The sequence below is a fragment of the Bos indicus x Bos taurus genome, chromosome 1 (assembly GCF_003369695.1).
Source record: "Bos indicus x Bos taurus breed Angus x Brahman F1 hybrid chromosome 1, Bos_hybrid_MaternalHap_v2.0, whole genome shotgun sequence".
NCBI classification, from domain to species: domain Eukaryota; kingdom Metazoa; phylum Chordata; class Mammalia; order Artiodactyla; family Bovidae; genus Bos; species Bos indicus x Bos taurus.
In genome coordinates this window covers 35,176,958-35,201,582 of record NC_040076.1, presented here as the reverse complement: position 1 = coordinate 35,201,582, position 24,625 = coordinate 35,176,958, and the positions used below count along the sequence as shown (strand labels likewise).

Below are 24,625 nucleotides of genomic sequence, written 5' to 3'. Positions count from 1 at the left end.
ACAAATTAAATTAATAAAATGCTACTGTCTTAAGAGACAAATAGAGCTAAGTGATTAAACTTTAGTTTATTAATACCACTGAGAATGCAGCAAAAGTGTAAGTTTTATTTTACTAACGCTATTTTGAAGTTGCTGAGCAGCATCAGTCACATTTTGAGGATGTCTTCCCAGTTAACAATCCTTCCATCCCCCATTGTCTAAAATGCCTGAAAGTTTTCAGGGCAAACCAATCCAGTCACAAGTGTGAACAGAGGGAACCATGTTGTTCTTTTGGAACACAACAAAAGCCATGGCCAGTCAGACTGTTTCTGAGTAATGTAGACTGAGGAATAGAAGAGTAATCTCTTTGGTTAAAAGTTTAAGGTATGATCTGGAGATCTGTGTGGTGGCCACACACGGGCTGTGGTTTAAAGAGTGAGAAACCACACCTGGGCTGTGGTTTAAAGAGTGAGAACGTGAGAGACACACAGTAAAGGAAAGAGGCGCATCAGAGAGAAATGGCAGATGACTTTCATTTCCTCTTCAGTCTCCCCTTATGGCCCAGCCTTTGTGAGTTCTAAGAAACTTCTGTGTTACTTAATAACAAACAACTATTTTTTGTTCAACTTGATCCTGATATTTGAAAGAAACCAAATCATAATAGAACAAATTGTTTGAAAAGCAGCTTGAAAGACAAGCCACAGGCTGAGAAAAGACATACCTGATAATGGATTGTTACCCAAAATATATAAAGAATCCTTAAAATTCAACGAAAGGAATAGTAAATTAAGAAAACAATGAAATACCACTGCATATCTATAAGAATGGTCAAAATCCAAAATACTGGCAACACTGAATGCTGGTGAGGATGTAAAGCAACAAGAACTCTCATCATTGCTGGTGGAAATAAAAAAATGGTACAGCCATTTTGGAAAACAGTTTGTCAGTTTCTAACAAAATTACACATATTCTTACCATACAATCCAGCAATCTTGCTCCTTGGTATGTACACTAAAGAGCTGAAAACTTAGGTCCACACAAAATCTTGCACACAGGTGTTTATAGTGAAAGTGAAAGTCTCTCAGTCGTTTCCAAAAGTGAAAGTCTCTCAGTCGTGTCCGACTCTGCGACCTCATGTACTGTACAGTCCATGGAATTCTCCAGGCGAAAATACTGGAGTGGGTAGCCTTTCCCTTTTCCAGAGGATCTTCCCAACACAGGGATCGAGCCCAGGTCTTTCGCATTGCGGACAGATTCTTTACCCGCTGAGCCACAAGGGAAGCCCGGTGTTTATAGTAGCTATATTTATAATCGTCAGGCTTCCCACGTGGCTCAGCGGGTAAAGAACCCGCCTGCAATGAAAGAAATACTGGAGATGCAGGTTCGATCTCTGGGTCAGGAAGATCCCCTAGAGGAGGGTCATGGCAACCCACTGTCCAGTATTCTTGCCTGGAGAATTCCATGGACAAAGGGGCCTGGTGGGCTATAGCCCACAGGATAGCAAAGAGTCGGACACAACTGAAGCAACTGAGCATACACATTCATAATCATCAAAACTTGGAAGTAACGAGATGTCCTTCAGTAGGTTAACGGATAAACTGCGGTACATCCAAACAATGGAATATTATTCAGAGCTAAAAAGAAAGGATCTATAAACCCCAAAAAGATCTAGGGGAAACATAAATGCATATTACCAAGTGAAAGAAGCCAATGTGAAAAATCTACATACTGTATGAATCCAAACACCTGTCATTCTGAAAAGACAGAACTATGCAGATCAGTGGGTCCAGGGGTTAGGAGGAAGGGAAGAATGATAGGCCGAGCAAGGGGAGGATTTTTAGAGCAGTGAAATTATTCTGTATTATTCTGCAATAGTTGATACACGTCATTAAACATTTGTTCAAGCTAGTAGAAGACACAGGGGTGAATGTTTGTATAAACTGTGGACTTTGGGTGATAATGGTGTATCATTATCAGTTGTAACAAATCAGTTACAATAAATCAGTTCATCAGTTGTAACAAATACATCACTCTGGTGCAAGATATTGATATTGAGGAGGACTGTACATATGTGCAATGGCACCCCACTCCAGTACTCTTGCCTGGAAAATCCCATGGATGGAGGAGCCTGGTAGGCTGCAGTCCATGGGGTCTCGAAGAGTCGGACACGACTGAGAGACTTCACTTTCACTTTTCACTTTCATGCATTGGAGAAGGAAATGGCAACCCACTCCAGTGTTCTTGCCTGGAGAATCCCAGGGACGGGGGAGCCTGGGGGGCTGCCGTCTATGGGGTCGCACAGAGTCGGACACGACTGAATCGACTTAGCAGCAGCAGCAGCAGCAGTACATATGTGGCTGCAGAGTGCATACAAGAACCTTTAGTACTTTCTGCTCCACTTTGCTGTGAACCTAAAAGTATCCTTTAAAAAATCTTTTGTCTTTATAGCAATTTGAGACTGTTTTCAAGAACTTTAAAAATATCATAAGGCAAACTCATAATTCCATTTCTAAGAACCCATCCTAAAGGAGGGATATTCAAAACAAGCCTACAGATAAATTATAAAAATGCATTGTGTAAAAAAAGTATTTTGGACAAAGAGTTAATTGCATTGTTGTGTGTGTGTGTGTGTGTGTGTATATCACTAGTGGTAAAGACCTGCCTGCCAATGCAGGAGACATAAGAGATGTAGGTTCGATCCCTGGGTTGGGAATATCCCTTGGAGGAGGGCATGGCAGCCCACTCCAGTATTCTTGCCTGGAGAATCCCATGGACAGAGGAGCCTGGTGGGCTACAGTCCATAGGATCGCAAAGAGTTGGACATGACTGAAGCGACTTGACACACACATATAGAAGTGAAAAGGACACACACATATAGAAGTGAAAAGCAAAAAGCAATACAAACAACAAAGAAATAATAAAGATGTAGACAACTGGGCTAAATTGTAATAGATTTATACAGTTCAAGAATCAGCAAAAGGAAAACTATTTACAAAAGCTGATTTTAAAATCTGATAAATTAATAATTTACAGTGCTAAATAAAGATTACAACAGGAACATCTATATCCTGGCTATACACAATTTTAACTCTAACAGTGTGGTTCCACTTCACAGTACAAATAGTCAAAAATTAATAAATCATTATTAAATAAATGATGTGTAAAATTGCAATTTTAGAATATTAGGTAGCATGGCAAATACTGGTGAAGTTCTTTGTTGCTGTTCCAGGCAAGCTTTACAGTAACCCTCTTTATTACTGGGTTGATATAATTTACTGACATATTCCAATGACCTAAACTATAGAAAAATTGTTAGGAGAAATTTTGAAGTGCTATTCTTTCTAAATACCATTTACTTTAATTTTTAACTAAATTTTCTTAGCAAATTCTCTTTATAAAATTTTTCTTAAATTTTAAAAAATTAAAATGTATTTCAAATACATTTTTGTAAATGTGAAGTCTAAAAATTACAAGAATTCTGCAAGAGTAAAATAAATACTTGTAACCTTCAAGAAAATAAATACTTGATATTTATTTACTTAAATAAATCAAGTAAAATAAATACTTGATTACTTGTAATCTTCTTCTCTCATTAGTGAAGACTAATGGAACTTAAAAGAGAATTCAGAATGAAAAATATGTCATTTTTAGAATAAATATTTTTCACACAATATCTAATGAACTTTTTTTCTACAAAATAATTGGTTAATGACAAAGCATTCAAATTTCAATTTTTGAAAGCATATTCTCATCAACATTAATATAAATTTGGCACAAAGCAACCAATTCCAAGTTAAACATTCCATGATATAAAATTTCAAAAAAAGTCAAATGGAGCATAAGTTCCTGCTAATGTCAATAATATCTATGTTTGTCAGGTTACATCTCATCCCTATATCGTCCCTAGTATACATTCTAAAGATAGTATTGCATTCATTTATTTATATGTAGAAACCATGATCGTTGTGAAATTGTCACACAGATAATTATCATCAAAATAATTATTTATAGTATTTTTTTTCATAGTCTTATAATGTCAATATATTTTGTGTGGAAAGTTTATGCCCAGTGAAGGTTCTGGAGCAGAATGGCCAAGATCAGAGTATCTGGCAGAATTAAGCTTAGTGAGAATGGTACAGATCTCACAAAGATGCTGTGAAATTTGCTGACATAACTGTGGAAAGTGACTAGAACAGTGTTGCCATCTAGTAAGAGCTCACTAAGTGGGTACATCCGGTTGAGCAAATTGAAATCAAGGAAGAGATACTGTCACTTATGTTCATCTTGTCTACAAATGACTCCAACTGTAATATTTTATCATTTCCTATTTATTTTATAGGAAAAGTTCAATTCTTCTTACAGTTTTTCAGGATTGCACTGCATATGAATCAGTAGTCAGTAATATAGTCATTCTCACATTTAGTCTTCTATACTTCTTTTTAAGGAGTCTGCTTCTTAAAATTGTGTCCTGTACTTTTATATTATTTTTCAGATTTAATGAAGTTATCAGAAAAAAGGAAAAAAAAATCTCATACATATAAATTTGTCATTGTGTTCATAGCAAAGAGGCACCCAGTATCTTTCAATTCATTGCAGCATTATTTCTTTGAGGGACAGTTTTTTATTAAGTTCTTGATTCCTTTCTAAAAGATCTGAATCACTGAAGTTGTCAAATTGAGTTTCAGATTTCTCCTTTGCCTTCATTCCCTACCCAAGAACCAGCTTCCCCTCTTGGGCATGGATTGTGTTTGGGTAAGAAGGAAGACTGTCCAGATTGATAAAGCAATACCCCTGGGAAAAGATGATTAACATGTATAAAGGGATTTCCCTGCAGTATAAATACCAGCATGCGCTCTCTTGGTGCTTCAGAGCCTCCCTGATGTATATATGCAGGTAGTGAGATTTGAAACGGCCCTTTGAGATTGTAATATAATAAAACTGACTTGAGGAGTGGCACCTCTTCTCCGTTTCTATTCTTTTGTGGGAATGAGTTGCCAACCTTTTACTTCGACTGATACCTTTATACCTCTGAATTCTGAGTCTTCTGCAACTCTGCCTCTGATAATGCATCCCAGTGCTGCGGAGTGCCTACCGGTCTCCAACCACGCCACCAACGTGATGTCCACAGGTACTAACTTCAATAACAGTCTACATGCGGCTGCGCCTTAAGATATCAGGATGGGTGCTTTGAATCTTGCTAGTTTAGAATCTCATTTTAAAAAAAATTTTAATGTGTATTAAGTTAAATATTCAGGATATTAAAGAAGACAAAATGCCTAAGAAAATATTCAAGAAATATTAGTAAGTGTAGTAATTTCAAGTATTGTTGATTTTATTATAAAACCTGTCTTCTATACAAGTAAACAGTGAGTCTGAAAACCACTCTATGCAAACATGTATGCATAAAGAGTAAAACTAAAAAAATAGTGTAAAATAATTTAAAAGGTGATTTTTTTTCCTCTTAGAGATTTATTTGGTTTTTAGATTACATTTACTACCATGTCTAAAAAATGCCGTACACCTCTGAGTAAACACAACTGAATGATTCCTGATACCAACAACAGTGGGTTTCAAAGAATAAAATAATTAGATGTTTAAATACACTTTATTCAGATGGTAAAGAATCTCCCTACAATGCAGGAGACCCAGGTCTGATCCCTGGGTCAGGAAGATCCCATGGAGAAGGGAATGGCAACCCACTCCACTATTTTTGCCTGGCGAAGTCCAAGGACAGAGGAGCCTGGCAGGTTACAGTCCATGGGGTTGCAAAGAGTCGGACACAACTGAACGACTAACACTTTCACTTTAAATACACTTAACTTCTTTAGAATAATGAAAAACTCAGAAACCAAGTCTAGAGGCAATATAATATTTATTTGTTTATTTTTAAAACTTTTTATTTTATATTGGAGTATAGCCGGTTAACAATGTTGTGATATTTTCAGATGGACAGCAGAGGAATTCAGCCATACATACACTATATCCTTTTTTACCCAAACTCCCCTCCCATCTAGGCTAGAGGCAATATAATATTTAGAATCCATGAACTGATTTGAATCTTTTCAAGATTTAGTTCTGAAGAGATTTCAACCTTTAATCAAGTTTTTATATTTTCTTATATAACTTTCTTAGATGAAAATTAAAATTAATTCAAATATATTGTCTCAAACACAACCAAGTAAATAAATATGTTTTGTTAATGTGTCTAATTTTTACTCAGTAACAAAGGGTTTTGATTAATAAACAATGTCTTGGGTAAATGTCTGTTTAATAGCACTTTTCACTTGTAAAGCAATCTAAATATGAGCTAAATTTTATAAATTTAAAAATCAATTTGAGTTGACACATTTATATGCCAATTTAAAATATTTTAGCCTTATATTTTGTTAAAATTAAGCAGCTTTGAAAGTTATATGTAAGTTTGGTATTAATCTTTAACAGAATTTTCAAATATCTGAAGATCATATTATCTAGATTTGGGGAAAATTATTAATGTAGAGATGTTTTTTATCTACTGAAGAGTCTCAGAATTTAATTAAACATATGCTGATGCAAATATCCTCAAACATGGTTTTAAAAAAAGTAATAAAGTATTTTTATGAAGAGGTGTGGTATAAATAAATTTAAACAATTATCACATATTGTTGTATTGTTCAGTCGCTAAGTCTGAACTCTGCAACTCTTTGCAACCCCATGGACTGCAGCATGCCAGACTTCCCTGTCCTTCACTATCTCCTGGACTCTTCCCATACAATTATCACATAGCTAATTGTGTATTTTAAATAATGGACATTTAAATAGATTGAGAATGAGAAGGATAGTGCATTTTTGCATAATATACTGTATGTGGATAGTATTTGGCTAGAATAAAAATTGGAATTGAGGTTAAAATTAAGCAGGTTTAAGCTCAAAACCCTATTTATTTAAAAAAAATAAAAGTAAATAAATAATGTATCTAGTAAATTAGCTTGTCATTTATATGACTTCCCCAAATCAGCAAAACAAAAGGATTTAAACCTTGGAGGTAAAAAAATTCATAATTAGTAACAATGTCCTAAATGGCTATTGTTATTGTTTTAAATAGCAATAGCATTGATTCTATAATTTCTCCATCAAATTGTAACCGTATATATCTAATTGTCTAGGTAAAGAATTAGAAATGATTATAATGAGAGGGAAATGGCAACCCACTCCAGTGTTTTTGCCTGGAGAATCCCAGGGACGGGGGAGCCTGGTGGGCTGCTGTCTATGGGGTCACACAGAGTTGGACACGACTGAAGCGACTTAGCAACAGCAGCAGCATAATGAGAGGAGCAGTTGGATATTCAATGCGTTTCATGTTTCTTTAATTTTGGAATGCATAGAAATTATTATAACACAAAATTATTTCAGTTCTATGTGTCAGTTGTAAAATGAAAATTTATACAGATACTTTAAAATATTAAAAATGAGTTATAGTTAGAGAAAATGTTTTACTTTATGTCTTTAATTGATAGACTACATATTTTCAAAAAGGACTATAAATCTCTTCTAATATCTCATATTATTCAAGAAGATACAATTATATTTTTGAAAATCCACCACTCTATTCAGGACATAATGGGAAAAAGTATAAAATAAGATATAAAAGAAAACATTGATTAGTGATTTTATTGTTAGTAGTTCATTGTGATTCATGTTGAAAGCTTGATAGAAGTTAAGTAATTCAAATTTAATTTCAAAATACACCTTAATTCAATGATACTTGTAGCTATTTATAAATGAAGTTAAGTTATATGCTGGACTCAACCTTTATAAACCTCTAGTTACTCAGTGATCAATGAATTTATTTTTTGACCAGCTTCATCATTAGAATTGTTCAATTAATTGTGTGCATGCAGAAAATCTACAAGCTCATGGTTTCAATACCAGCCTAAATACATTGCACATTGTCACAGAGTTTTTGTAAGCCTCTGAATTTAATGGAGTTTTATGATCATACCCAATAAAAGGCTAGTGGCTCTGCCACTTCCTCTTTGATGGAAGAAATTTGTTAGGTGAATGAGCAGAAGTAAAAGTAAAGACCCATGAAGAGTTGATTTCTGTATTCATTGCTCCAGCAAAAGACAATTTTATGGTACCATGTTATACGAGAATTTTAAGAGACTATTCTCTGGTCAGTTCTTTGCAAAGTCTACATTGGGTGAAACCTGCAAGAAAACTGCAGCTTCCAGTTGTGTGCGTGTGCTCAGTCACTCAGTCATGTCTGACACTTGGCAACCTCATGGACTGTAGCCCACCAAGGTTAAAACTGGTCAGTCACGCCAACCCAGAACACTGGATATAATTAATGAAGGCTCTAGTCCACTGTGATGATTCATGAACTCGTTACTTGGGAAAAATGTCAACCCCTAGTTTTAGCATACTCATCAGAGAACTGCCCCCAAATGAGAACAAATTATTGGCATATAACTTTAAGAATAGCATAAATGTGTACATTTGAAATGAAACGAATGTGTCTTGAATCCTCATACATTTTCTTACCAGTCCCGTCTATTTTGTCTTTGATCCAAACTCCTAAATGTTTGTGCACATGTTTTGTGGTGACAATGCTGGGAAACACAGCAACAGGACTTCATTATTCTGTTCCTTCCTGTCATTATGGAAACCAGTCATCGACCTATGGCGTGATGGCAGGTAAGAAAAATTGTCTTTACATGTAAGATTGAGTTTGGGGACGCTTGGATGCATTTTCTGGGTCGAAGGGAATCTTGACCAGAGTGTATCATGAAATTCAGATCTCCTAACCTTAGAAATTGCTGCTAAATCCACCACTTACTATAATGGTCCCTGATCTGTAACGCCTTCAGAGATCATAATAGTTATACCTGATCACTGCTGTTCTCCACATGCCTGAAATGAACTGCTATGCTTCTTAACGCCTGTGTTTGCTTTGTATGATTTTTATTCTAATTCTCTGTTGCCAAACTGCTAATTGTCACTTGCTTATGCCATTGGTGGGCTTGCCTCCAGTAATAATAAGGTAGCTGCTAGCCTTATGTAACTATTTAAATTTAAAAGTAAATTAACTAAAATAAGGTCAGATTTAAAATTCCTCAGTTGCCAACAGTGAGCAAGTCAGCAAAAGCTTTAAATGACTTCATTGCCCGCCTCCATACCAACAGGGTTAATGATTATGAGGTACGGAACTTAATAGTCATCATTTCCCTTGAGATTTTGGCTGTTCCTTCAGTTCCTGAATTTAAAATAAAACAGGAAAGTGCTTAATAATCTTTTGTGGCTACCAAAGCAGATAGACTAACTTATAGAGCATATTCCTCATCACAGTATTTCTTTTGGCCATTTGGTCTGTAAAGATAAATAAGACATTGAAGGCTAAGAGAGATTTGCAGCAACTTTAGCCATAGTTGAATCCTTGGCAGCCCTGTCTGAGATGCTCTGAGTCTTGGATAAGATTGAAATAGTATAAGTTACATACTTATTTCCCTCTGGATAAAGAAAGCATCACTATATCAAGATAAACTATCTTGTTTGCTGACACTTAAATGAAAGTATTGTTAGCAACTTTCTTAAGGGAAAGAAAATCTGACCTAAGAGATCCACTCATCACAAAATTTATGACTTAATTTTAGACCATGGCTATACAGTAATTTTTTTGTGCACAGAAATTATTTAGAAATCTCAATCTTTTATATTTATTTCTGCAGCAAGAAATAATTTCAGTGACAATAAACTACTAATGTTCTATGTGAAAAATATAAACGTGTGTGTGTGCATGCTCGTGTAATAGTTGTTATCCAAGTAGGTAATTAAAAAATCAAACATAGATTTATGCCTATAAATTTGAAATTAAATTGAATAAAGAATTTAGTTCACCAACCTTTAATTTCTAAAAATTTCTCAAATTTACACTAAATAAAACATTAAAACTTTAAAATAATATATTCTAGAACAAATTAGCTTTTCCTACATTCTGTTAGAGAGCATTCTGAATAAACTTATATCCTCACCTTTATGATGAAGTGAAAACTGATGTTCTTAATGGTTACCTTTAAATCTTAATGTCTCTCTTCAATAATTAAAAAATAAGGAAAGTCATATTTTTCTTCCTCTGTGAAAACGGACCGTTTATGATTCGTGTACTTAGCTGTTAATCAGTATCCATGGTTAATGAGAGGATCTCTCGTTGAAGATGAACTACTTTCATTATAGAAATAGTAGAACAATGTGCATTTAGCCACTAGCGGTGCCGCTCAAATGCTTTCTGTGGCCTCCACCACACTTGGATTACAGAGACAAGAAATGATGAGTTTATAGACATGTGCTACTCTTTCTTGGAGGAGAGAGTCCTTGCTGTTCCTTCACAGTAGTTCCCAGGAACCCACATGCAACTTAAGTCATCTCTGCACCCAGCAAGGGGCAGCAATGAGTGGAGGTTAGTGCTCAGACCAAACACTGTGAGATGATTTTTACTACTACCTCCCTCCCACCAGATCTAGGTAGAAGCTGCTGAGTTCACAGCTGGCCTGAGAAACCTGACTTCCTTCCTGTTTCCAGGGTTGCAGGTAACAAGCCCAGGTTCACACTGAGAGTCCACAGGCAACTCAGGTTGTGCTGGTCCAAGTTTCCTCAGCAGGCCCTCAGCAAACTTTCATCTCCATTAGAAGTTAAAAAGGAGAGGTCTTTGGAAAAACCTTTTAAAATGATTCAAAGCCCAGGTTGGTGATAATAATGAAAAAAATGGATGTCCTAAGCTTTGGAGGTATTGCTGTAGTCTTAAACCAAAATTACATATATTTTGTCGCTGAAAGAAAAATTCACCATGTCAAGCATAGAGATTATATTTGAATATTTTTGAGAGGGAGATCATTAAAATGTGATGTGCTTTGTAATTTGTTACAATGTCACTATTTTGACATATATTCAGTATTAGCCTTTGCATCACGGCAGATTTAATCTCAGAGAATCTGAACCTTTCTGCTGTCATCCCCAGAGAAGCTACACAAATTGAGTCATAAAACACAGGGATTCAGAATATTCAGGAATTCACAAAAGGTTTAAAATACACAAGAGAAACCTGATAATGTCATTTGAATTTTCTGAGAAGTCTCAGGCGTTCATCAAATCAGCCACTTCCACACAATCCACAGAAGCGTCTAATCACCAACAACGAAGGTTCATTGTCACATACTCCATATAAAAGTGAAGCTGCACAAAGAGCAATATTTCAAAGGGTGTGAAATTGCTTTATTTGAATATGGTTATTTTATCCCTATACTCTGATGCTTATATGTAGTCTGAGCATTTCATTAAATTAATAACTCACTGGAAAGCAAGAGCTACAGCTCATATTTTAAGCTAAGGTTGGTAGGAAGGATTCTAATCATCAGATGAATCCTCTGTACCTCATAGTCCAGGTGTGGGGATATCAAAGAGAATGATTGGTGGGGTGAAATGAATTAGCCACACCAGGAACTAATTACAAACCTCGTTCAAGTTAGCATCTCAAAGTGTTAGTCTCTTCACATCCAAGTTGTGATGGGTACCATACATAGCTCTATCTGAGTTGAGTTGTGGCAGCTTTCTACCAACTTAGCCTGGTTTTCTCCTTGATCTTCTCTTCAGATACATTCATAGTTAAATTTCTTCTTCTGTTTCTTCTCTCCTAAGTACTTAAATAATTCAACAGCCTGCAGGATGGATAATAGGAAACAGGGAATTACAAATACTATTCAAAAATCTCTTCTAGATAAACACGAAAGAAAACTAATAACAAAAACCTTTCAAAATTCTGATTTCTGGGTATACAAGGTGGTGTCTGTTCTCATTTGTAAAGCTGGGTGAAAGTTGGAAAACAAACTTAATGAGCTGTGTACCTTGCCCACCGTCCTGTGTGAACTGGGCTAATCAGCTACATGGTAATGATTGCTAAACCCAGCAAGGTTATGTGTTTTAATGGCCACCCAAGGTGTGCAGTAAGAGTCCTTGATTAAAAATTGATCTTAAGAGGAAAGCAAAATAGCTGATGTTGGAAAATTATTCAAGGAGATGAATGCTCTTTTTAAATGAGATGTGAATAATAAGAATAAAGGATGAATATAGCTAAAAAGTGTCTTTTCCACCTGGGCTAGGACAAGAGGTACCAGAAATATGTTTCACATTTACATAGGAAAACAGTCTACTTTGGAGGCCATCTCTTCATTCTTAAATTGTCTTTTTTCTATTTCCTTTTTTTCTTTTTTGTTTTATTTAGTTTTATTTTTGCCTCACTTATTCTGGATGTGTTGACACTAAGGGAAGGAGTAATTCTGACCATCTTTTGCCTCTGGATCATGAAAGGCGCCTGCAGTAGCATGGACACTGTGTATTATTCCTTAAATTATGTAGCATCTGTCTCAACTTCACAACTCAAAAGCAGCTACAGGCAATCTGTAAACAAATGGCCATGGCTGTGCTCCAAATCAACCTAATTTACAGAACTAGGCAGAAGACCTGTTTATATGTGGATAGGATGTAGCAATGCACAAAAGAGAAAAAAAATCACAATTCAAATTTATGATTTGTTTCACATTGTCATGCATGAACGTAAAAAAAGAAAATAAATGGAAATATTTAAATGAAGTGCATCTCTACAGCAAGGTGGGGGTATTTTACTATATCCTTCTTCCCCTGTTTGTTCTTTTAAAGCTTCTAGCTCACAACCTCAGAGATGTTGTCAGTTAGCAGCTGTCTGAGCCACGTGCTGCAGAAAAGCAGTGTGCCCTGTATCATGGGACCTTGAATCAGGTGCCCGTAAGGCATGCTGGACCTCAGCTTCCCATCTTCTGCTTTTAAAGATTTAATCTCTGTTCCTCTCCCTCCTCTGCCGTCCAGAAGTCCATGCAGAGCAGTTCAGAGAGGCTATGGTGGATTAATCTGCAGGGTGAAAATCCATCTTGGACTGTAAAGAATGTACAAACCTTTCCAAGCTATTTAGGTGTGCACTTGTTCTAGGCTTATAGACAAGTTTGGTTTATCAGTGTTTTGGAAAATATTCATGAAACTTCTGTGGCACACAACTTCCTGCATCTTTTCTCTCCGTGCTCAAACCCCGACTTCTTAATATTCCAGGCTTTAGAAAAACCTTTTAAAATACCTTGTCACATATACCATACCAATCAATCCCCATTTTCTCCCAAATACAGGATCATATAATAGAAATCAGTTTGTCTGACCATGCTTGTGACTGTCCCAAATTTCTGTTTAACATTAGTTTCAGGAAAACTGTGTCCCTGTGGATAATTGTGGATACTTTCAGTTAATGAAAAATAACACAGCACACATCGTGTTTTCCTTCCTCCTCTAGATGCCAAACTTTTGAACATGGTATTTCTTGTGCACTCTTTATGAACTCATGTTCAAATTTATTTTCTAAATGTCCATTTCTCCAGAGTATTTATAAAGTATACACTAGCTTTAAATTTTTCCATAAATAGAGATGGCACACTTCCAATATTTTTGTAAATATTTATAAAACTTTTGTTTGAAAGCATTTGTTTAATGTGACCAAATATATTTAAGATGCAGAATCTTTGAGTCATCTGATTTCCCTGAGTACAGATTACCTGAAAAATGAACTGATTATTGATGTGGCCTATTGCGGTATTCACAGGGCTTCACTTCTAGTTTCAATTGTATAGTGAATTCATCTTAGCACTCAAGGAACGTTATTTGTTTTTATATGAATTTTAAATTGTGGATAAAAAAATACACACTTTTTTCTCTGAAAATAAAACAAAAGTCCTTAGATAAATATTAAGTAAATGTTAACATAAAGGTGATAAATTTTTTTATATATTAGTATTTTACTTAACTAGTAGAAATCTAAAACTAACATTAGGCCAAAAATGAGCTTTGTTAAAATGTAACAAACATTAAAAAAATTGAATTTTGTAATAAATTAAAAATTGATAAAATTGCTTTTTAAAATTGTATCTGGTCTATTCAATGTACCACCCACTAAAGCAAAAAGTGGATGATTAACAATAACAACAAAAAACTGGATAGTTTTGATTTTTGAAAGTAATATGAATTGCTTTAGACAGAAATAGTTTCTTTTGTACATTTTTTATATCCATGAAACAGCTATACTTATTTTATGATATTTTGCTTAATTTCTCACTTGTATGTATTTTGTTTCAGAAACATAATAGTCTACTGGATAGGGGTACACTTCAAAATTATATTTTCTCATATAAATAATATGAGCCAACAACTTACTGACTTGCAATATTCTTTGCTCATTACATATTGATATATTAATTTAAGATTTATATATTCTGGCAAAATACACTATTACTTATGTCTGATTTCTGACTGTATTTATAGAGAAATTATAAATAGCATAAAACTGATGTATTTTTTAGTAAGTTTCTAAGAATGATTACTGCCTATTTTCTATAGTCATTTATATTTAATTTATACTCATAAGAAAAATGATTAATTATTGAATATTTTATTTATATCAAAATGTCTTGGTTATACCCATGTCATTTAATATAAAGTGAAATCCTTATGAATAAAAATGTAATATACTGCTGAAGAAAACAGAAATAAAATGTGTGGGAATTTGGCTTATACCATCCTGTCACCAATACTCCCTGACTGAGATTCTCTCTTCTTTCCAAATGAAGAATGAAATCTAGAAGCAATTAAACAATTAAATCATGTAGTTTTTTGAGATTTCTCATTTAACTAACTCAATGGATTCAGTGCTTCATCATTTATGAGGGATTATGTATTGTATCTCAGAGAAGGAAATGGCAACTCCAGTATTCTTGCCTGGAGAATCCCAGGGACAGAGGAGCCTGTTGGGCTGCTGTCCATGGGGTCGCACAGAGTCGGACACGACTGAAGCGACTTAGCAGCAGCAGCAGCATGTATCATATCTAGAATTGCACCCTTCCTTGACACTTAACTTTTTCTTCTTAAATAGTAATCAAGAAATGATTCCATCATAGTATATTTTGCAAGAATCTTGTTGCTGACCTTCTAATAGATCTTTAAAAGTTACTTTTTGTCGACATCCATCATTACCATTAAATCTATTTAAACCTTATTAATGTATTTTTTGTTCTCATAATTTTCGTTTTACTTGCCTTTACTAAATTAAGCATTTACTGATAAAACATTGGATTTCTTAATGCTGTAAAATCAATTTTTCAATGCTATGAAAATTTCCCAGAATAGCACTTAACATACACCTTGATTATAATTAAGAAAATATACATTCTGGTAGAGTTGAACCTCAGATTCACAATAACAAATGAAAAGATTTTTGTTTGTTTTTGGGGAGCCATGCTGAATTCCATAACCAGGAATCAAACCCATGCCCTCTATACTGGAAGGATGAAGTCTTAACCACTGGACTGCTATGGAAGTCTTTTAAGAGAAAAACAATGATGGAAAACTCACACTTTTTTGAAATTTGCTTATTTCTATTTAAATTATTTGCAAGTCCCTGGTTCTTTCCTTTGGCTTTGCATTATCTTTGTTTCCACTGCTCCCAGGAAGGTGGAAAAAAAAGATCCTATTTATACTAAGCTACACTGACTTCTACTTCAGAAAAGCAAATGTCAGGTAACCTTTTAGAACTGAGACTGGCTGTCACAGAACAATCTGATGGGCCAAAATTTTCCATGTATCAAAATGAGGGATAATTACAAATGGTCCTTTTCTTGTTGTTACAGGGAGCTTAACCCCTTGTCTTTATAAGTTTCCTGACCACACGTTGAGTCATGGTTTTCCTCCCATGCATCAGCCTCTCCTTTCAGAGGACCCCACTGCCGATGATTTCAAGCAGGAGCTCAGGCGGAAAAGCAAATTGGTTGAAGAGCCAATAGACATGGATTCTCCAGAAATCCGAGAACTTGAAAAGTTTGCCAATGAGTTTAAAGTGAGAAGAATTAAGCTAGGTAGGTGCTTGTTAACAGCTGTGGGACACACAACTCCGTCTGCAAAGTCTTACTCTATTACTGTTTAATCTCTTACATGCTGCTCAGAAGTCTAAGACAGTTCTCATTCTACATCTCTACTGTGGATGTAAGTTGAATTATGAAAACCTATAGCAACCTTCATTTCCTTGTAAATTCTTAGCAGCAAAAATATATAGATTTCTAAATTAATGGTCTCCTTTTCAAACATAAGTTTAGAAATACCTTTGTTTTATTTGAATTAATACCTTTGTGTGATTCAAAAGCTAAAAAGCTGTGAGAATTGTATCCCTCTGCTTATCCTTCCTGTTTATCAGTGTTATTAGTTTCTGTGAATCCTTCTATTCTATGCATATTCATATAAGCAAATTCATGTATTTCTTCATATAGACATTTTTCATTTGACTATTTTGGAGAGCTTTCAGTATTAGTTTTTTAGAGAGCTCTTCTTTTTAATGCATCTCTCAATTCCATTTTATGAATATATTACCAGTCTCCTACTGATGGAATTTAGATGGTCTTCAATCTTATGTTACTGAAGACAATGATGCAATGATTAACTTCATAAATAGCATTTTGCACCGATAAAAATATATGTGCAGGGAAAGTGTTAAAAGCAAAATTGTTTGATTGAAGAGCATGTGTATTTGTAATTTCAGTAGATGTCAAATTGGTCTCTATGTAAATTCTAACAAATCTTATTGCCACCATGAGTATCTCCTTTGCCACTCTTCAGAATATGAATTCTGTTAAGGCAGAAGTTTTTTGTTTTTTGTTTATTTCCTTTGCTTTCTCCTTAATGGCATATCCTCAGCACTTGGAACAGTGACTGGCATGTAGAATAAAAAATAGTTATTGAAGGGAAAAGATGCTATTAATCTTTTGGACCTTTGCAAATCAGTTAGGTGAAAGTAGCAGTTTCATTTTAAATTTCCCTTATGAGTGAAGAGTGAAAGAAGTTTTTCATGTGTTGGACAGTCATTTGTAATTCCTTTTCTGTGAGCGATCTGTTCATAGCCTTTGCTCACTTTCTAGGGTGAAGTGTTTTTAATGTAAATAATCATAATAATTAACCTTGATTTAAATGCATGAAATATATTTTTAATGGATTGAACTGATAGTACAAACTTCTGCATTTGTGGACTGAGCCATTGGTAACTTTTAATGATATCAATTGATGGGCATCATATGTAATCATTTTATGCATACAGGTATATAGCCTTGGGCCCTGAATTAATATGTAGTTACTGTTTGTCATAAACACAGCAGTAGGCATCTTTATGACATTCATTTTCAATTTACTTTTTATATGACTGTGAATGTTTCAAATTCTACATTGATGACATTTGTCAACTTATATTCTGAGAATGTTTGAGACAATCTATGAAAACTTTTTGCCTGGAGATAGAAGCATTACCAAATGATATAATAAATGCTTGGTGATATACATAAAATGTTGTGTGACCAAAGTCTCATAATAAGCATGCTTTTAGGGAAAGTAAACACAGTTCTTAGTTTTATTTGTTAACTTCAACATGTTGAATTTTTCACTCTTACAGCTGAGATAAAAATATTTGTGATATATCACCATATAGTTTACATATTATATTTTAATATCTATAGATTTTGAGCATATTTCAACAGATGCCTAATAATAATGATTAGAGAGAATTTTTAAATGTCTTCTAAAGTGTGTATTAAGGATTCCCCGGTAGAACAGCTGGTAAAGAATCCACCTGCAATGCAGGACACCCCAGTTCAATTCCTGGGTCAGGAAGATCAGTTGGAGAAGGGATAGGCTACCCATTCCAGTATTCTTCGGCTTCCCAGTGGCTCAGCTGTTAAAGAATCTGCCTGCTATGAGGGAGATCTGGATTCAGTCCCTGGGTTGGGAAGATCCCCTAGAGATGGGAACAGCTACCCACTCCAGTATTCTGGCCTGGAGAATTCCATGTACTGTATAGTCCATGGGGTTGCAAAGAATAGTCTGACTACACTTATATTAGGTTATAAAAATGATTCATGTATAATTACTACAGTATATAGCACAGTGGCAAAAAAATAAATCTGGATACATTAAAAAGAATCATTTCACTACTTTATACCTATGCTACATTGTCTAGAAACTTTTCTTATATATTTTTGCAAAGTGTGTTTAACACATTTATCCAGTTTGGCTAAATATGAATGGCAGATGTTCCTATCTGAATTCTTTTGGCTTCTAAAATATTAACTTATTAACTAGAAGGAATTTTTTAAAATACTAGACAATTCTACACTGCATAACCTTACTGTTATTCTAAATTGCTAACAAATATATCGTTAAAAGCAATATTTAATAGTTGACAAAAATACTACACAAATTTATACAATAGTGGACCCAAATCAGTGTTTCTTGCAAAACTGAAGCTCATGGCCTTTGTTATTCTTTCACAGGATACACCCAGACAAATGTTGGGGAAGCTCTGGCAGCTGTGCATGGCTCTGAATTCAGTCAAACAACTATCTGCCGATTTGAAAACCTGCAGCTCAGCTTCAAAAATGCATGCAAACTAAAAGCAATATTATCCAAATGGCTGGAGGAAGCCGAGCAAGTAGGAGGTACAAAAGCTGTGTTTCTGGAAACAGTGATGTTTTAACCTAAAAACAATGGTTTCCCTCAGTTGAATTTGTACTAAAGCAAGAGGTTTGAAGTTTGGTTTGATTTTTCTCTTTGACATGAAAAATAAGTATCTTGTTTCATCACACTATGAAGAAAAGCAAGGCCAGTGAAAGTGTAGAAATAAATTTATTGAGAAGGTAAATAATGAGAGAATAAAATATATAGGGAAAGTTTCTACACAATGTGGCATAGGTGTGAAGTGGTGAAATGATTCTTTTTAATGTATCCAGATTTTTTCCTGCTGTGCTATATACTGTAGTAATTATTCATGAATCATTTTTACAACCTAATATAAGTGTAGCCAGAGCATTCGCACACACCGTTCTTTCTAGTGAATAGCAAGCAATTGCTAGATGAACAATTTAATGTGATAAAAATTATCTACTTATATTAATGTCAAGGCTGGCTAAAGAGCAAGATTTGATAGCATTTAGAGCAACTGTTTCAACAAAGATAGGGTATGATTTAAAGACAACTGTTAATATTTATAAAGTTAATATTTTTTTCTGTGTTAACATTTTAATCTAGGGCTTGTAATCTAAAATGATGTATACTGCAAATATTTAAAACAAAAATGTATGGTAATTCTATTTTGTATTGTTTTATAAAGAAACTTTAAATCCAAATCTGATAGTTAAAAAAAAACCTGGTTTGTTTTTGTAATTATTCATTGTTTTCGCATCACAGCTTTATACAATGAGAAAGTTGGTGCAAATGAAAGAAAAAGGAAACGGAGAACAACAATCAGGTATACTTTTGAGATATTAAGAGTTAGTGGAGAAGAAAATGATATTTTACAAATGGAATGAACATTTGAGTATAATATAGTTTCAATATAACATAAAAATGAATAGAGCCAATTGAGAAAATAGGTGAAAAAGCACAACATTCAATAAATTACTTCTGAGAAACAGCTGGAAATTTAAAATTTGATGGAAAAATATGTATTGTTTGATTCAAGAACAGTTTTGCTCTGCAAGTTTTGGATAAAACAGAAGCTGTACAATCACAGCTAAAAAGAATGACTGTTTCTACTGTGTCATAATGTGTTGATTTATGTTTAGACATAAATCTTGCTCCGGGAAAGACCCCATGGACTGTAGCCTACAGGTTCCTCTGTCCATGGGATTTTCCAGGCAAGAATAATGGAGTGGGTTGCCATTTCCTTCTCCAGGAGATCTTCCCGACCCAGGGATTGAACCCGGATCTCCTACATTGTAGGCAGATGCTTTACCATCTGAGCCACAAGGGAAGTCATCTATCTATATTATTTCAAATTAACAAAACTGGTCACTAGTATTTTAGTTGCTTAAAGTTCAAAATGACTTCTAGCATTTCAAGCCAGATTGTTCATTTATCTTTTTGTAGTTTCCGTGAGGCTCATGGAGGAATTGCTAATATACAGGTTTTGTTTTGGTTGGTTAGTTGTACACTAAACATTTCAATAACCTGAGTTCTGGGGGACATTTAGAAATGCATACAGAATTATTTTCTTCTCAGTAAGTCAGTGCCCTCTTGTGGCAGAAAGTGGATAAACAATGTCGGGGTTCCCTCCTTAATTTCTTCCTGTGACTCTGGTAAAAGGAGCCTACATGAGACAAGCATCTAAATGTTCAAAAAAACTTCACATTTATTATTGTTGAAAAGCTTTGAAGGTGTTTTCAGCGTCTTTAGGTTTCCTTTTTACGTTAATGTTAGTACTAATATTTAGGAAATGTAATCTAACTTGATTTTGATGGGCCTAAACCATCATCTCCCTTCTTTCCTGCCAACTCCCCACCTCCCAGTATTGCTGCTAAAGACGCCCTGGAGAGACACTTTGGAGAACAGAATAAGCCTTCCTCTCAGGAGATCCTGCGGATGGCTGAAGAACTAAACCTGGAGAAAGAAGTGGTGAGGGTTTGGTTTTGTAACCGAAGGCAGAGAGAAAAACGGGTGAAGACAAGCCTGAATCAGAGTTTATTTACTATTTCTAAGGAGCATCTCGAATGCAGATAGGCTCTCCTATTGTGTAATAGCGAGTGTTTCTACTTTTCATTCCTTTCTCTTCTCCAGCCAAAATAGAAATTAGTTATTTGGTTAGCTTCAAAAAATCACATCAGTAATTTTTGCAGAAGTGTTTCTTTTCTACTTTAAAAATAAATACAATTTAAATTATGTTGATGAATTATTCTCAGAAGGCACATTGTACATTTTAAGCCAAAGACTAATAGGATTCAAACAATGATTCTGTCCCTTTCACTATATCTTTCCCTCTATCTCTCCCTAACACACACACACACACACACACACACACAGGAGTATGCACATGTGCTCTTTTAGTTTAAAGATTCTTTTCCCAAAGGCTGTATATCTGCTTTTTAATATTTTAGTCAGTATGTCCCATAAAGAATATCACCAGAGAAGATCCAATTAGAAAATTCCTTACCTGATGTCCTGCTTGCCATCAGCTTTAATAGTTTGTTTGAACTAAAAGTTAGAATTTTATTATTGCATTTAGGAATAAATCTTAATCAGAAGTGACGCCTTTGAAGTAACAATTAGGGCACAGAGCCCAAAGAAGTGTTTCAAAAGAAATTTGTAGAAATATTAATTTATGATCTTTTTATTCTTCCCAGACATTAGCTTTTTGATGTTTAGCTATGGAAAATATGCTTTATGGAATCTTGAGCCCCACACTACTGTTTCTATAAGCTATAAAAGTACAAGGAAGATGTCTGGCTTACTTGCTATTTCCTCAGTGCCTGGGAAAGCCTTTGCTCACAGTGGAAAGAAATCTTTGTTAAATGAACAAGGGAGTTTATTCTTAACAGTGGCCACAAACTTGAAGAGAGTCAAATTTAATACCATAGCTCATTTTTGAAATCTCACAACCTAGAAAATCATCTGGGGTCCCATCAGAAAAGAGGATTATTTTTGGTTTAATTAGTTAGAATACGATTTATTGTTAATGAAAAAATTTGCTGTATTGAGCTTTTCAATTCAGGGAGTCGCACCTTAAGGAACATGTATTTAATTAATAAGACTGTGCACCACTGTACAGCATATGGAATATAGCCAATATTATATAGTACCTTTAAATGGAGGATAATCTATAGAAATATTGAATCACTGTTGTATACCTGAAATTAACATAATATTGTAAATCAACTATACTTCAATTTAAAAAAGAATGCACTTCTTTAAAACTTGTAGGTAGAAGCAAACTGTAATGTGTTACCACTATCAAATAGTGACTTTGTTTTGCGTTTTGAATGTCAATCTGCTGGCAATGTTTACCTAACTTATTTTATGTAACAAAAAATAGGAACAGTTAGACTAAATTTATTTAGAATACTTACTAAATAAACTATACTGTCCTGTCTTCTGCTTTTTGTAATATTAATAAAGACTAAGGATTATGCAGATCATAATCTATGTAGATTATATATATATGTGTGTGTGCACACATAATCAACATCAATTGGATAGCTGGAAACATTGATATATTATTAAAAGCAAACAAAAAAAGATCAGTTTTCAGTGGCCTGATAATCCATGCTTAAGTACACATCTAGGACCCAGGAGGTGTTAAATACTATACAGATACATACACACACACACACACACACACATATATATGTATGTATATATAAAGACTTTTCTTGAGAGTAAATTCCAAATTACTCAGCTGTGTGGATTTATAACTTTTCTCTTGATAATTCATTTGCTTAAAACATACATTAGTTAGGGAAGTGATTCATTAGTTTGTAAAAGGCAGAGCAAATTTATACATACAGACCCTCCTAAAAATACTTGTATGCGTGCTGTTGAAACTTGCAAATAAAAGCAAATGTAATGCATTATAAATCTAGAATAGTGACTCTTTGCACTTAAATATGACTGGGAATGTTTAATCTGACTCTATATAGCAAAAACAAGCACGGATATGTGCCTCAGTCATCATTACAGATGTTAAATTTAGATTATCATCAGACATTCTTCTATAAGGTCATTCTTTCCAACTTTAGATAGTTAGCATTGGAAACCAGTTTTTCTCCCTAAGAAACATTTTGAGGTGGTATTTAATATTGAACTAGCAATCCCTTATTTACTATTTATTACGAGTAATAATAATACTATTACTAGCTATTTACTAGTTGTAAATGTACTGGTATTTGCTATTAACTCATTTGTATAAATGAGTTTTGAGACTTATTTTCTATTTAGATAGTATTTTAATAGATATTGGCTTCCTTAAAAATAGAAAATGGTGAATGTTATTTAGAATTCTAAACTGCAATTAAACACGTGACAAATGTGACTTACTGTGCAGTGTCTGTGTTTAACATTTGGGAATACATCCAAAGCTGACATTAGCCACACAGTCTTTCCATTTCTTGTTTTTATGAGCTCTTCCGTGGGAAATCTTCAAGAATTCCATAGAGTTCCATTAAAATGGAAGGATCTGTTTGTCACTTATACCTATTGGTACACTCAGTTTTAACCTGTAGAGGTGGCTGAGAAATTCACTTACCTTACCTTTCCATATCTAATGGTAAAAATAAAGAATCTGCCTGCAAAGCGAAGACCCAGTTTCAATCCGTGTCGGGAAGATCCCCTGAAGAATGAAATGGCAACCCGCCCCAGTATTCTTGCCTGGAAAATCCCATAGCCAGAGGAGCCTGGCAAGCTATGGTCCACGGGGTTGCAGTCGGACACAACTGCACGGCTAACACTTTCACTTTCCATATCTAATGGTAAAAATAGTTGAAAGAAATATTTTCAGTGTTTGGGACAGAGATGTGTGTATGTACCCATGCATATTTTCAGGTTCTTGGGAGGATGGCTTGTGGGGAGGGGGTGTGTATGCTGTTCCTATAGCTGGGTACCTGAAATCAGACTTCAGGATCCTCAGGCTTCCTTGAAGGGGAACTCAATCCAGTGACTCTTAAAAGAACTAAGTAATAGGAATTGTCTTAAACACACTTATGGACTCAGGTCCTATAGAAATTGAAAAGTTAATCTATTCTTCTGTAACTGCAAAACCCTATTCATGTAGGGTAGTGGCATCAAAAGAGAAAGTCATCACAGGTCTCTTTTTCAGATTTGCACATATACAGTTTAAACATGGGAATGTCTGAAACAGGGGTACAGATTTAAATTGGGCCAACCAGGACCAGGCTAGGAGTGTGGCTACTGGGCTGATAAGGAATGTCCATGGGGTGAGGGCGGGCTTCTCCTAAAGGCATTCATTACAAATTATACACCTCACTGTGCAGGTGGTAACCTGAAGCTCACAGGTCACCAGATTTCCCACTCTGGTTTACATAAGCACAATTGCTTTAAAATTTATTTTATTGAAGTATAGTTGATTTACAAGGTTGTGTTAATTTCTTGAACTCATTTCCACTACCTCTGCCACAACCAGGCACTCCCCCTCCAAACATAGTCTGTGCAACACAATCAGCTGACGGATGGTCATTTTATGTTTTCTAAGATGAGTATTGATGGACATTTTTGTACCAAATTCTACTTCTCTCAAACTCAGTGATCTCCATCCATGACATTAACATTCAGTAATAGAATATGACATTGGGCTGCATTCTTCAGTAAGAGAAATTGCTATCCTCCTCCGCTCACGTTCTATTAGCAAACATGTCAGTTGCTAAAGAAATCCTTTTGCCAAAAGTAGGAAATGAGGAAAATCAAGTAAACATATAAATCAGTTGTTTCATTAAACTCAGTGTGTGAGAATCCTTGTTTACTGATTTTAAGGGTCTAAAAGGAAGTTTTGTTTTTCGCTGACAAAGGTCCATATAGTCAAAGCTATGGTTTCTCCAGTAGTCAAGTACAGATGTGAGGTGGACCGTAAAGAAGGCTGAGCACCGAAGAATTGATGCTTTCCAACTGTGGTGCTGGAGAACACTCTTGAGAGTCCCTTGGACTGCAAGGAGATCGAATCAGTCAATCCTAAAGGAAACCAACCCTGAATATTCATTGGAAGGACTGATGCTGAAGGTGCTCCAATATT

The 24,625-nt window shown here is 34.8% G+C and overlaps 1 protein-coding gene across 2 annotated transcripts; it reads left to right on the top strand.

The window, feature by feature from the left end:
- The first annotated feature begins 4,835 nt into the window (after nucleotides 1–4,835).
- On the top strand, nucleotides 4,836–23,180 carry POU1F1 (POU class 1 homeobox 1). Of its 2 annotated transcripts, none has more exons than XM_027552338.1 (6): nucleotides 4,836–5,107; nucleotides 8,506–8,655; nucleotides 15,708–15,932; nucleotides 18,387–18,551; nucleotides 19,300–19,360; nucleotides 20,400–23,180. In XM_027552338.1, the coding sequence occupies exons 1-6, from the start codon at nucleotides 4,966–4,968 to the stop codon at nucleotides 20,608–20,610; spliced, it is 954 nt and encodes a 317-aa protein (XP_027408139.1). In that variant the 5' UTR covers nucleotides 4,836–4,965; the 3' UTR covers nucleotides 20,611–23,180. The 2 variants fall into 2 exon arrangements, with proteins under 2 accessions (XP_027408139.1, XP_027408225.1); XM_027552424.1 differs by having other exon boundaries at nucleotides 4,838–5,107; nucleotides 8,584–8,655.
- The last annotated feature ends 1,445 nt before the right edge of the window (nucleotides 23,181–24,625 follow it).

Bases quoted from the DNA above. Each gene is read 5' to 3' on its own strand.
- POU1F1 (XM_027552338.1), top strand. From the start codon at position 4,966: ATGAGTTGCCAACCTTTTACTTCGACTGATACCTTTATACCTCTGAAT. The intron at 5,108-8,505 runs GTACTAACTTCA...TTTTCTTACCAG, and splicing joins CACCAACGTGATGTCCACAG to TCCCGTCTATTTTGTCTTTG. The intron at 19,361-20,399 runs GTATACTTTTGA...CCCACCTCCCAG, and splicing joins AAACGGAGAACAACAATCAG to TATTGCTGCTAAAGACGCCC.